At 46.3% G+C, this 12322-nt stretch overlaps 1 protein-coding gene across 9 annotated transcripts in view; it reads left to right on the top strand.

Moving 5' to 3' along the window:
- RASAL2 (RAS protein activator like 2) overlaps positions 1-12322 on the top strand; it is a 127890-nt gene that overhangs the window by 37125 nt on the left and 78443 nt on the right. For all 9 annotated transcript variants that reach the window (XM_040072503.1, XM_058421702.1, XM_040072504.1 and 6 more), the window contains one exon: positions 7882-8009. In XM_040072503.1, coding sequence (XP_039928437.1) covers positions 7882-8009 — 128 coding nt within the window. The remainder of the gene's footprint in view (positions 1-7881; positions 8010-12322) is intronic.

The raw sequence follows: 12322 nt of genomic DNA, 5'->3' as shown, positions 1-12322 counted from the left end.
GTGCTGATGTCTCCCGGCAGGCACATCTCTGGCGCTGTGTCCCCTGAGCAGGGCTGGGCACAGCCCCGGAGGAATGAGGACAGAGAGCAAAGAGCGAGGCGCAGCCCAGGGAAGCGGGGATCAATTACCCTCTGTGAGTTTAGCGTTTAGCAATCGGCTATGCAGCCAGTAAGAAGCTTAGAGGAGCTCAGTAGTATTCAAGCTAATTGGTAGCTTTAAAGTGCCATTAAGAGCTCCCACACCTTTTGCTCAAAGAAGCTGCTCGGTGACAGCGAGCTGGTGCAACTTTCCGCTTTCTAGTCGGAATTGCCCTGCCAGGCCGATTTGAGCTTTAGCCCTAATTTTTCCCTCTGCCTTTCGCTCCTTAGCTCTCATTTTTTGGGACTTTGCAAGAAAGCTCGAGACTGTTGGCACACTCAGCATCTGCTCACTAAGCTAGTCGTAAGATTTTAAGACCTGCGGTTTCTTTTTTGGAACGGCTCCATAATTCTTCCTTTTGAAAATAAAATCTCGGTGAAACTGCTCGCCTGGTTGCGGCCTAACTGAATTTGTGCTCTCGAGCTTCTGCAGAGCCTTTGGGTACCAGGGAACACTGAGGCCTTTCAGGAAGCGTCAGGGGCTGAGGGTGGCAAACGTGTTAGCACAGGCCTTGGGAAAGGTTTGGGTTTGGAATCGCCCGTGTTACGGGGAAGCGAGAAGGGAAAGCTTGGCTGATCTCCGCCGTTGTCTCGGGCCTGGTGTGAAAACTCCTGAGCTGTGGATAGGCGCGGTGGTGACGTTGCAAAAACGGGGCAGATGTATTGACTCGGGCCCAAGGGAAGCTGGCAGAGCCGTCTGGGAGCTCAGCTGCGCCAGTGAGGCTGCTGTACCTCGCTCGCTGCCGCCTGACTCTTGTACAAACAAGTCGGATCTCTCCGAGGGAAGGAATTGACGGGGTGGGAATGATGTCAGCGAGATCCCGTCCTGCTGCGAGATGCCAGGCTTGTTGAACAGTAGCATTCTGTGTTTTGTCTCCTGCTGGTTGCAGAGGAGACAGCCCTTGGCTTCTAAGGCGTTCGCTCATCTGATGGTTTATTCCTTCCCACTTAAAAATTGCTCCCGACATGTTTTCTTAGTGCAGAAAATTTGTAGGAAATTTAGGAATCTGGCTGGTATCTCTGGTGGTGGACAAAAGGTTGATTCTCACTCTCTGAGTTTTAAAGGTTAATCTTTCTTCCTTGGTGTCGAGGTGAGACTGCTGCATGTGAGAAATTCCGAGTAGCAAGGTGACCCTTCTCCCACCCCACCGCAGATCTCAGCAAAGCTACCCAGCAGCTGCTGGGGAAAAGCTGTGCCTTTAGCTGAGGGCAGAAGAGACACACCGTCCTCATTCGGAGGAAGTGAAAATCCTTCAAACCTCGCCTGGAAGCACTGAACAGCAGGTACCTTCAGACTTCCCATCTCTACATTTTAAGAGATTCCTTCTCCCAGAGCTGACATACTGATGGTAGGGAAATGAAGGCACACACAACAAGCACGGAAATTGCCACAGTCACATTTCTTTGAGGACATAGGGCATGAAAACTTCACCTGACTGAACAGGTTTTACTTTAATCTCTCTGTGGCTCATGAGATTCCTCACTGGAAGAGTGGAAAAGCAGTCTTGGGACTGTGTCTGATCACTGCCACTCAATAAAAGAGCAGTGGAAAGTTAATAGGTTAGATTGGCAAGATTGGCCTATACTAGAAAAATTAAAGATCTTGTGAAGAACATGTGTTACAATGCCAAATACGTTGGAATCTGAGAAAGTCATGGCACTGGTCATGGCTTCTGCCAGCTTCTAAAATACTGTTTTCACCTACTTAAACCTTTTATGACTATATTCTGTGCAGAATGGATTTTCCAGGCAGTGTTTTGGCTGTAAGCTGTTGGCGTGAGAGCTTCTGAGATCTCTGAAACCTGATGGTTTGACTAAGCCCTCTTTACCTCCTACCCAGGATATCAGATTCCCATATAAGAATTTGGTTCATCAGCTGCTGGAGGAGAGCAACTGGATTCAGCTGAATTGAGGGCTGGTCGTTGCACGTCTACTGAACTTTGTTGACTGTGGCTCTTATATGTAAGGGGAAGAATTCACACCAGATACTTACCTCTGTAATAACATCCTACATAAATGACGTGCCTCCCATCCCAAAGGATCTGCTCACTCTTTCTGCACTTCAAATGCCACCTGCTGCACCAGGGATCTGTTGCTGACCACGAAAATGTAGGTGCCTCGTAGCTGAAATGGAGCTGTGCCACAGAGTGATTTAGAGGGGCAACTGAGCACTGCTGGATCTCGCAGTGGCTATGAGAAGTTTCCTAGAAAGGAAGCCCATGTTGTGCTTGCAACAGAAATGGTAAAAATAATGGTGGTATTTCTAATGTGTGCTGGTCATATTTCTGAGTGCGTTGTGATTCAGGGAAGGATTAGTCAACCCTGAGAGCATCACATTTTCTCCGTAGCATGGGAGTCTCTGCATTGCCACACACAGTATGTGCTGAATTTTCCTGATATTGTACCATTAGTCGTGAGCATTGTGTTTTCTGTGTTGGGGCAGTGTGGTGGTTGTCTGTACGAGCTTGGAGGAGGAGTGTCCCTTCCTCTTCCAAGTGAATTTGGGCATCGTGATAGGTTCCTCTTTGAACAGTTTTTTTTTGATAGTGTCTGCCTGCACTGTTCTGGTCTTGGTCAGATCAGAAACCGTTGCACACGGCTGGGAGCTGGTTTGGGAAATGCAAACGAAAGCTCTGTGTATCAGCATGACAGAAAATAGAAAGTTGCCTTGGTTGTGCTTTCCCCAGCAGCCCCTCAGTGGCTGGCCTCTCTCATCCTCTGCCCTGTGCAGATGTTGGGAGATTGTTGCTCTTGCAGCTGGGCCAGGATTGCTCCAAGGCCTGTGCAGATCTGCAGATCTTCAGCTGAGCATTAAGAGCCATCTCAGCTAGGTGCACATACACACACAGCTGCGTGGCACAGAGCTGCTGTTGCTGTTTATTTTCACTCGCATTAGTGACTTCTTTTGCAGAAATCCTGCCTTGTTTCAAGATTTGAGGAAATGGAGCATGTTGAGCCACTGTGTATTTCCCTTTCTGCTCTGTTTTTCCCTTGGATCCCTTCATGACCTTTGAGATGGAAGGACTTGTAGTTGCTATTTATCTTTGAAGCTTCATGTCAGTAGTAAGGCTTGTTTCAGCTTCTGCTCAACTTGCTTTGTCGAGGTTGGAGCTGATGGTTATTCACACTGGACTGTGTGCTCATGCACAGCTGGATAGGCTGGGGTTCTGACAAGCTCTCAGATGACAGCACTTACCTAAAACACTTTTCTCTCATCCTGTCTCTATGGCAAGTACATAAAGCACTATGGAAACATTGACATTGGGCAAGCAGACCTGTTGTCAAAAGGTGTTAGGGCTCCTACTAATCTCCCTTCAGGGGAAAAAAAATTCCTCCCAGCATACAAAATTGGCCACCACATTAGTTACTCAGCTGCTTGGCAGCTCCTTGTTGGAAATACTAAGAACAGAATATGGACCCTAATAAAGTCGAGGAAAATTTGGCAGCTACTTCAGTTAGCCCTTGATTTCACCGTAGGAATAGTGCAGTTCAAAAAAAGGAGCTCTGAGGCATGCCAGGGGTGCTCTTGTCATCACTGGGATGGAGGGTTATTTCTGTGTTTTTATTGATGGTAAGTAGAGAGTGCTTTTTGGCAGAGACTGAAGGCATGAGTTTGCCTTTAATGTAGTTTTGTTGGCTTGATTTCTGGTAATTCTGTCCTTTTCACTAGCTCTGAGGAGCAAGGATGCTGCTTTTCTGGTTCTAGGAGAACTGTTGGGGACTAAAATGACGCTCATTATCTCTTGGAAATAATTTTCTGATTCTGCCCATTGCCTGCTTTTTGGAAAATGTTCTCCACTCAAGAAGGCATTTGGAATGTTAAGGAAAATAATTGTTGCGTGTTTGCAATGGAAGCTTTCAGAAATGTTCCCGTCCGATAGGACTGCTCTGCTCCATAAATACTACTAAACTGCATTCAGTTTTCCTAAGATGTCTTACCCTGTCTGTGGGGATTAGCTTGGCACTGGCTGCTGCTTTCCGCGTTTCCTCGCCCTGCACCACTCAACACTTCTGTTGTTGGTATGTGATTATGGAATCCCTGCCCCTCTATTTTCCCCCTTCTTTAAAAATAAGCCCTGTGCTTCGAGAATAATAAGGTACAAGTTGTCATCTGACTGAAAGAAAGGGAGCTTTGTGGATATTTATAACATGGCTAGTGGCATTTCAGAGCCCTGAGGAAAAACAACACAGTTTCCAGTCTACAGCAATGTAGGATGTGGCAGGAGGCAGCGACAGGGATGTACCGAGAAGGGGATTTTTTTCCAAGCTGTTACTTAACTGATATTAGCATTTGAAGGCACATAAGGCCTGACCTTTAATCCTGTGTGTAGACTTGCTGATCTGCTTACTTGAATGCCTCATTGTAGTGCTGCAGAATGAAGGGATTGCATCAGACCCGAGAGAAATCTTCTGTCACCAGAAGTTGCCTGTTTAGGTGTGTGGCTGCATGAGCCCATCCCACATGGAACATCTGCAGACTCAGAGCTTTCAGATGCTCCTCCCTGATCTCTTCCCTAGCTCCTGTCTGAAGTTGCATTCATCAGTGAGCAATCGTCCACCTCCAAAGCTCAAGCCTCGTTGTATGAGCTGACAGAGAGTAGCCCCAGAGTTAGAAAGGACAATCCTGACCTCCGGTCTTTCCCAAAAGTTTCAGTGTTCCCAGTTACACATGGGCTTCTTGCAATCCACTTCGATAGCCAGCCAAACCATGGTGCTTAATTAGTTTTATGGGGCTTTAGTGGAAGAGGTCGGTGGGTTTTATTGCATTCATGTGAAAAGCTGGAGCCAAGAATGTAAAATGAAAACCGAAGATGAAGAGTACCGGAAAGCAGAACGGGGTTTGTGAGGCGACCAAGTGTGTATGTGATACTGTGCAAAGTCCCAAAGAGTCTTCTGTCTAAACTGGTAACATAATTCAGAATCAGTTTTGAAGTCACAGCTGTTGTGAGAGGCTCCAAAGATGTCAGCCATGCAGGAGGGCGAGCTGAGAAATAATTTAAATAGGTGGGTCTGATGCACCAAAGCTACACCGAGGCCTCTGTGGTGTGAGTTTTCTGGGAGCACGCGTTCCCGCGTCGTTTGCCCTGTGCCTGCGCTGTCAGCCCGGGGAGAGGACTGGAGTTACGGGATCCAGTGCTCAGGGGAAGCAGCTTGCTGCACAGAGCACTTGGTCAGGCTTGCAGGGGCGTGGGGCTGCGCCCCGACCCGCGTTCAGGACACCGATACAAACGGGGGATGTTATCAGCGTGGTGTTCTCTAGGGGTGACTGACAGCTCCAGACACCGGCATGGCATGTCCCTCTGCCAGCAGCCTGTGGAAAGCTGTTCTGACGTAGCCAACCCACTTGGCAACAGAGCCGTGGCTGGCTCACAGTGCCTGATGACTCAGTTAAGTCCTGGAGTTGTTATTGCAGTGGAAGAAGTCGTTCTGTTCTTTAATTCCTTTGTGCAGCCCATGGATCGGTTGGATGGTATCCTGCCAAGGCCTGTAGTTAGAAGAAATTATAACGCAAAGATCTTTTGGGGCTGGGCGAGTCGTGACTATAGATTCTGCGTTGGAGCTGACGGCCCAGCAGGGTTTTCTTTTGCCATCAGAACGTTTACCAGCAGTTCCAAATACAGCTCCTTGGTTATTGCTCAGCGCAGCAGCTGGAGGCACTCTCCGCTGCCAGCCCACCCACACGAGCAGGACAGGGCACGCTCGCCTTCATCCTTTTCTCCCCCTGCTGATTTATCATGTGCTTTCCTTACCCAGGACACCAGATCCCCAGAGCTCTCATCTTCCCATTTCTGTTGCACACCCTTACCAGGAGCTCATGGCTTCATCCTTCTGGCTCCTCTACTCTCTGACAGGTTTGTCATGCTTAGGCAGGGGTGGGGCTCATGTGCTGCTGTTTGGGATGCCAAGGTCGAAGCAGGAGCAGCAGTGGTTTTATTTTACGTCTGGTTTGGTTTTTGGTTGGACACCATGATAAATGTGAGTTGCAGCTATGCCAAAAATCTACCTGGAGGGTTCATGTCTGTGAAACGGACTAATGCGTAACTTGTGGGAGAGTCTGTTGCGTTCCAGGAGTTTGCACAAATGCACTTTTGCTTCACAGAGCTTATGGTGGTTTCCCTTCATTATGCTTACACTTAAATAGAGCTTTGGGCAATTTTGAGACACACAGCAGTGGTTGTCACTCTCACAAACTGAGTTGTATCAGAGAAGTAACAGCGTGGAGCCTGATTCTGCATCTCAGCTTCTTCCCTGAATTATTTTACCTGACATTAAGGGTGCAGAGATGCTCTTTGTTATTCAGAGCAGAAGGAGCCATGCAGCCCTCTCCTTTTTCTTGCTTAAAGGTTGCCTGTTTCAAGCCCTTCCCTGAATGATCCCAAAACTCCTAGTGCAATATGAGCTTGAACGAGGCACTGAAAGCCATCTCCCAAGTCTGGCTCTAGAAGCTGACACATCCCTTGCAATGCAGAGGCAAAGCTGCAGGAGGAGGGCGTGAAGATGCTGCATGGCTCTTGATAAAGAGGGGGGTGTGCAGGGTCTGCAAGGAGGGAGCTGAGTCGGAGGGGCTCCTTAGTCCGGGTTTAACGCTGCCTGGCGTTCGGGCTGCTCTCCCTGCAAGGTGATTGAGCATTCGCTGGCCTCTAGTGGTGACGCTGGTGAGAAGCTACGAGCAGCCGCTGTGTTCTCTCTGTGCCGATTACTAGGTGTGCTAAAAGGTAGTGCTACAAAGCATTTCGGGTTTGAACACTCGCTTTGCTCCCGAAACAGTTGCAGGAGGCCCTGGGCTCCCGTGCAGGAAGATTTTTGCAGTGTCTGTTTTAGACCCCTGGGGCTTGAGGGATCTACAGTGTCCACATTGAGAACGGATGATTTTTAGATCATTGCAAGCAAATTGTATAGAGCTAGAGTGCGAGATAAAACTGAAACTCAATCTCACAAAGCAACCAGAACTTACTATCAAAACTTTGTAAAGAGACGAATCATAGACTCCTAGAATGGTTTGGGTTGGAAGGGACCTTGTTAGTAGTGACAAGGCACAATGTCATGCTCAAGCACGAGAGACTTAGGGGAAATTGATTTAAAAATAAATTTTAATAGATCAGGACTGGGAACCAAACAAGTTGGGTTATGGTTTGGTTTGTGGTTTTGACGGGGGGGAGTTGTTTGGGATTTTTTTTCAAGTATGTGTTTTTGTCACTGTGGTGTCTGTGGCTAAATGAAGATGCACAATTTCATCAACTAGGTTCCCCACCACAATGTGCTAGTAAACCCTTCTTGATTAAATGCCCATCCCTTTGAATTTTTCCTTCCCTTCTTCAAGCCTGCCTTCCTTGATCCCTGTCTTCCTTCCTATATCTCTCTATCCTTAGTCTCAAATAAAGCACTTTATTAAGATTTAGAGTACATTCAGGGCCATACCCCTTTCAACCATGGTTTTGAGAAGGGAGTGGAAGGAAGATTAAGTTTTCATAAGAGCTCTTGGTCTTTTCGATATATTTCAGCCTTTGACAAAGACATTTATATTCATCTCTGGTATTGCCATTTTTGTAAGTCATGCTATAGGTAAATAAATATTTGTAGCACATGGGTGCCTCCCGGGATTCCCATTTCGCCTTTTAAAATGCTGAACCGGGCCCCACTAAGCACAGAGTGCGGTTTTGGTTCAGATCTCACTGCAGAACTGTGAAAGGAAGGAGGGTGGCTAATGGCACGTGCTAACAGCGTCGTGGTTTTCTGTTCCCAGATGTGAAAGGACCACCCACCCACAGACTGTCCTGCGGCCAGTCCCCCTACACCGAGATGACAACATGGGAGAGGAAATACTGCATCCTGACAGACAGCCAGCTGGTGCTGCTCAACAGGGAGAAGGAGGTGAGGCAAGCTCACGTTGGTTGAACATCAGTATCTGGCCTGTATTGGTAAAAGGAGAAGGCAGCTTTCTTCATCTCCCCTTTATTTCACTCACGAATCCTTGGAAACATGTGCACGGGGGAAAAAGGAAAAAGAAATTCTTTACTGGGAGAGTGGTGAGACACTGGAACAGGTTGTCCAGGGAGGTTGTGGAAGCCCCATCCTTGCAGGTGTTCAAGGCTAAGCTGGATAAGGCCTTGAGTAACCTGCTCTAGTGGGAGGTCTCCCTGCCCATGGCTGGGGATTGGGGTTAGGTGATCTTTAAGGTCCCTTCCAACCCTTACCATTCCATGAAAAGGGGAGCTAAGCTATCCTGGGGTGGTGCACACAGTTAGAGTCCAGCTGGCCCAGATGTTGGTGGCGTAGAAGAGGTGACAGCAGCCAGAGTGCAGACTCCCTCCTGGAGTTCTGCAGCTTGTGTCTGTCTTCTTATGTTATTAATTCTTTAATGGTAGCTAAAGCCACCACGGGTATGTAAACCTGCCTCTTTATGTCAGTGCAGGCATAAAGGTAGGGAAAAGTGAAGGCTTTTTCTCCACGAGTTTTAATCTAATACCATCGTTTCCTCTATTTGGAGATGTCTTGAATTTTTCTGGTTTTTCTTGGTTCTTTTGAATCTTCTATATATGGCTGTTGCAGAGTGAGAGTGAGACCTGTTTCTGGTGTGGAACAAGATATTAGTCAGCTGTGCTCAGGTTTATTTGCCATGAAACATTGCCTTGCATACGGAGAGTGGGAGGAAATGGCTTAGAGAAGGACTTGAGTTATTAGAAGGGAACAGCATTAATGCTGATGCGTGGGAGAGCTGATCAAACGCAGGCAAAATGGAAGGCCCAATTAAAGGTATTTGTTTACTATGTAATCCCTTTTCTAGTCTGACAGGACTGACACCTGAGGAATTGAAGTATAAGCAGAAGAAACTTAAGGAGATGTGAGAATCATTTCTAAAACAGTGCTTTTCCAGCATAGCTGGACCAAAAGGATGCATCTCATTAAAGAAATGTAATTGAGAACAATTATGGCTTATATCACAAATAGTTACCTGAAGGTGGTGATCCTGCACTTAGGGGTTCTTCTTCTGACAGCTGGAAGCATTTTGCTGGGAGTAAGATGACTCTTTTGACTAGATCCTGAGGAGTAAATGGGGAAGTCCGATGTATCACATCATCATATTCTGTGTTTAAATACACTCTGGCTTTTGTCAGAAGCTGAGGAAATTCAGTATCAGGTTATAGAGCGCCTGAGGTTTAAGTGTAGCAATAACCCCAGGAAAGCAAGCAGTAGTGTAAATTCTTGCCGTGTGCTCTCAAAGGAATCTTCCTGCACTGCCACAGGGAGAAAGAGCTTGTTTTGGGGAATGCTGCATGCAGATGGGCCAGACAGACGTGCCTTTGGTGCAGGTGTGACTCTGCATGCTGATAATGGGATTTGCTTCAGAAGCCCGTAGCTGGAGTCAGATTTGCCATTCTGATTTTCAAGTAATTTGTGACTACTGTAAAGTGAAAGGAGAAAGGGAGCTCCTTGGGTGCTCAGTAGGAAAAGAAGAGGTTGGTTTAGTCTGGCCTCTGAGACTGCACACGCAGCAGCGTGCAGACAGTCCCTTACAGAAACACACAATGTATAGGACTGCCAGTCAGGAGAGAGACACGGGGCTGGTGCTCTGGATTTACAACTTCTTCTAATTTTTCTGAACTAGGAGTATCCCTTTGCAGTCTTCCTGAGAAAGGGGAGGGGAGGCAGCGCAGTTAAATTTTTCTTGGCGAGTCATTCAGAGTTGAAAGAGGCTCCGTGAAATGTGATCTAGAAGCAGGAGTGCACAAAGGCCTAAGGCAACAGTGGGGTGAGATGCTTGTTAACAGCATAATGATGGAAAAGTCTGTATGAGGGGAGTCATAAAAAGCTCCTGGGTGGGACCACTGGTACACGGAGCCTAAGCAAAGACCAGGTGAACAACAAAGAGGAAGGTTACTTTAACAAAACAATGGAAATTACTCTCAGAATAAAATCATCGGAAAGGTGATGCTGGAGGAAGCGTTTTGTTGACTCAAAAGGCAATGGGCAGCAGGAGCAGGAGAGATTCCTGCTCTGTACACGGTCATTATGGAAAGAGTGAGTAGGTCAGAACGCCTTTGGGCTGCTGGAGAGGATCGTAGACACAACGTTCAGGACAGAAGGACAGCAAGAGGGTTTGGGGGGAGAAGGGAGAGATGGCAACAGCAGAGGGCCCTTGCAGCCCAGAGCAGGCACTTGCTTCATCGCAACGCTGACGTAACTTGAAAGGTGTAAGTCTGAAACCTCTCATTTCATTCTCTGTTCCTCTGCTTTGTTACTTCATGGAATAAAATCTGAGAAGCTTGGCCCGTGTGAGTCTGGAAAGGAACAGGAATGTGTGTTTATACTACTTTATAAACCCTTCTCCAAGTCTGTGTGTCCAAGTCAGAAAGTAAAAAACATATATGCAATGTAAACAGGTAAATGGAAGAGCTCTCCACTGTTCCAGTTATGATGCAAAGTTTGGGTTTTTTTCAGTTAGTGCTTCTAAAATACAGCATTATGAATTGCAGATTTTTAAGACCAAGGGGACACTACAGAAATAAACAGTGCAGTAGAGAAAACTCATTTCTCACAGTGTCCCACCACTATGGATTTATTGTCAAGGCAGTTTGAATAAAGTATATGTGAGAGTAATTTTGTGCTGCGCAAGTACAAGAGTAGGTTGAAAATCAGAGGCCTTCTGAAGTGCAACTTAATCCAAAAATATCTGTAATTATTTAGACAAAAATAGTCTGGCAGCATCACCTTGTCTAGTGTAGAAAAACAATTATTACTTGACAACTTGTCAGCTTTATAAAATGAGAATAGGTGAGACTGAAGAATGAAAAATACTAATGAAAGGAAGAGATCAATGCCCAAAAAGCAAGTAGAAAGAAGATGAATCCCTGTAGGAACATGAGAGACGAGTTAGCAAATAAGGAGTCCTGAGTGACAGGAGATGTGCAATTATTACAGCATATCCCAGCGTGATAATATTTAACAGCATTTTCCAAGACAAGGAGAACAGGTCTAGATTGATGCCCATACAAATCAGGTATTTTTTCTACAAGGAAGAGTTTCCCCTGTCAGGAAGGTGTAGCTGTTGTCACCTGCTCTGGGGAACCTGTTCCGTGGGGTGGGAGGAGCTGTGAGGGTACAGTGGAAGTGTCTGTAAAATCAGAGCCATTTAAAACAGGAATGAGTGTTCATGAAGAGTGCTTCCAGACAGACAACACTGTGCACAGCACACTGAGGAACGTGACAAATGGCTGCACCTGGCTTTGGGCTGCTTTTTAGTTAGGCTTCGTCAGCAACTTGGCTGCAGTCCTGCAGAATGTTTTAGTCTTGTGTTCACTTGGAAATGAAGATGAACGGTACTTTTCACTGTGTTAGACTCTTCCATTTTCCTCCCTGCACCCAAACCCCATCTTTCCTCCTGGATTTAGAGGTGGTTGTAATCAAGGGCAAAGGATAGCAAAGGCCTGTGTTCACTGTGACAAGATCTACTGCTTAGTGATGCAGGTGACAGAGGCCAGCAGCAGCACCCCTGACATGCATTTTCCTACTCTTGCATCTCCTGTGACTGACACCAATCACAGGAGATGGAAGAGTGGTATGACAGTGGTGATGCCGAGGGAAACCAGCAGGAGCAAACACTGTTCTTCCCAGTGCCCTCTTCAAAGGATTTATCACCTTGGGGGTCTTACAGCAAGCATGTTTCACCTGCAAATAAGAGTTTGTCAAAGCCGAACTCAGCCGTAAGATGAGATTTGCCTCAATTCCCAAGCAGATTTAATTATTTAATTTCCAGAATTAAGAGAGAGAAATGTTTGCTGTCAACATTTTTAAAGTGGATTTCCATGTCAAAATTTTAGCTAGCTTCTGACTTTCTGAAGGCAGATAAAAATTAAAATGAATTATTTAACTCTTTTTCTGACATGATTCCAAACTTCCTGGCTGTTAGATCAGAAGAGTCTGCAAATTCTCAAGTCTTATGTTCCTTCCAATCTTGAAAACTTTTATCTGCTATGAAGACATTTTTTTCACCTCCTTTTTTTAAAAAGAGACTATCTTAGTTTGCCTTTAAGAGGCACTAAATGCTTGGAAAGCTCTTACTCCTATTTCTTCTGAAATCCCCTCATCATGAAACTGCTAGAAATCCCTGATTCAGGATTCTTATACTTAAAAAATACATTCAGTGGCAGGTGAGCTGGGCTGCTGTTCGAGGATTTACAGTCTGA

This window comes from Hirundo rustica, chromosome 9, assembly GCF_015227805.2.
Source record: "Hirundo rustica isolate bHirRus1 chromosome 9, bHirRus1.pri.v3, whole genome shotgun sequence".
Taxonomy (NCBI): domain Eukaryota; kingdom Metazoa; phylum Chordata; class Aves; order Passeriformes; family Hirundinidae; genus Hirundo; species Hirundo rustica.
The sequence above is the reverse complement of the archived record's forward strand: the minus strand, read 5'-3'. Positions and strand labels throughout refer to the sequence as shown.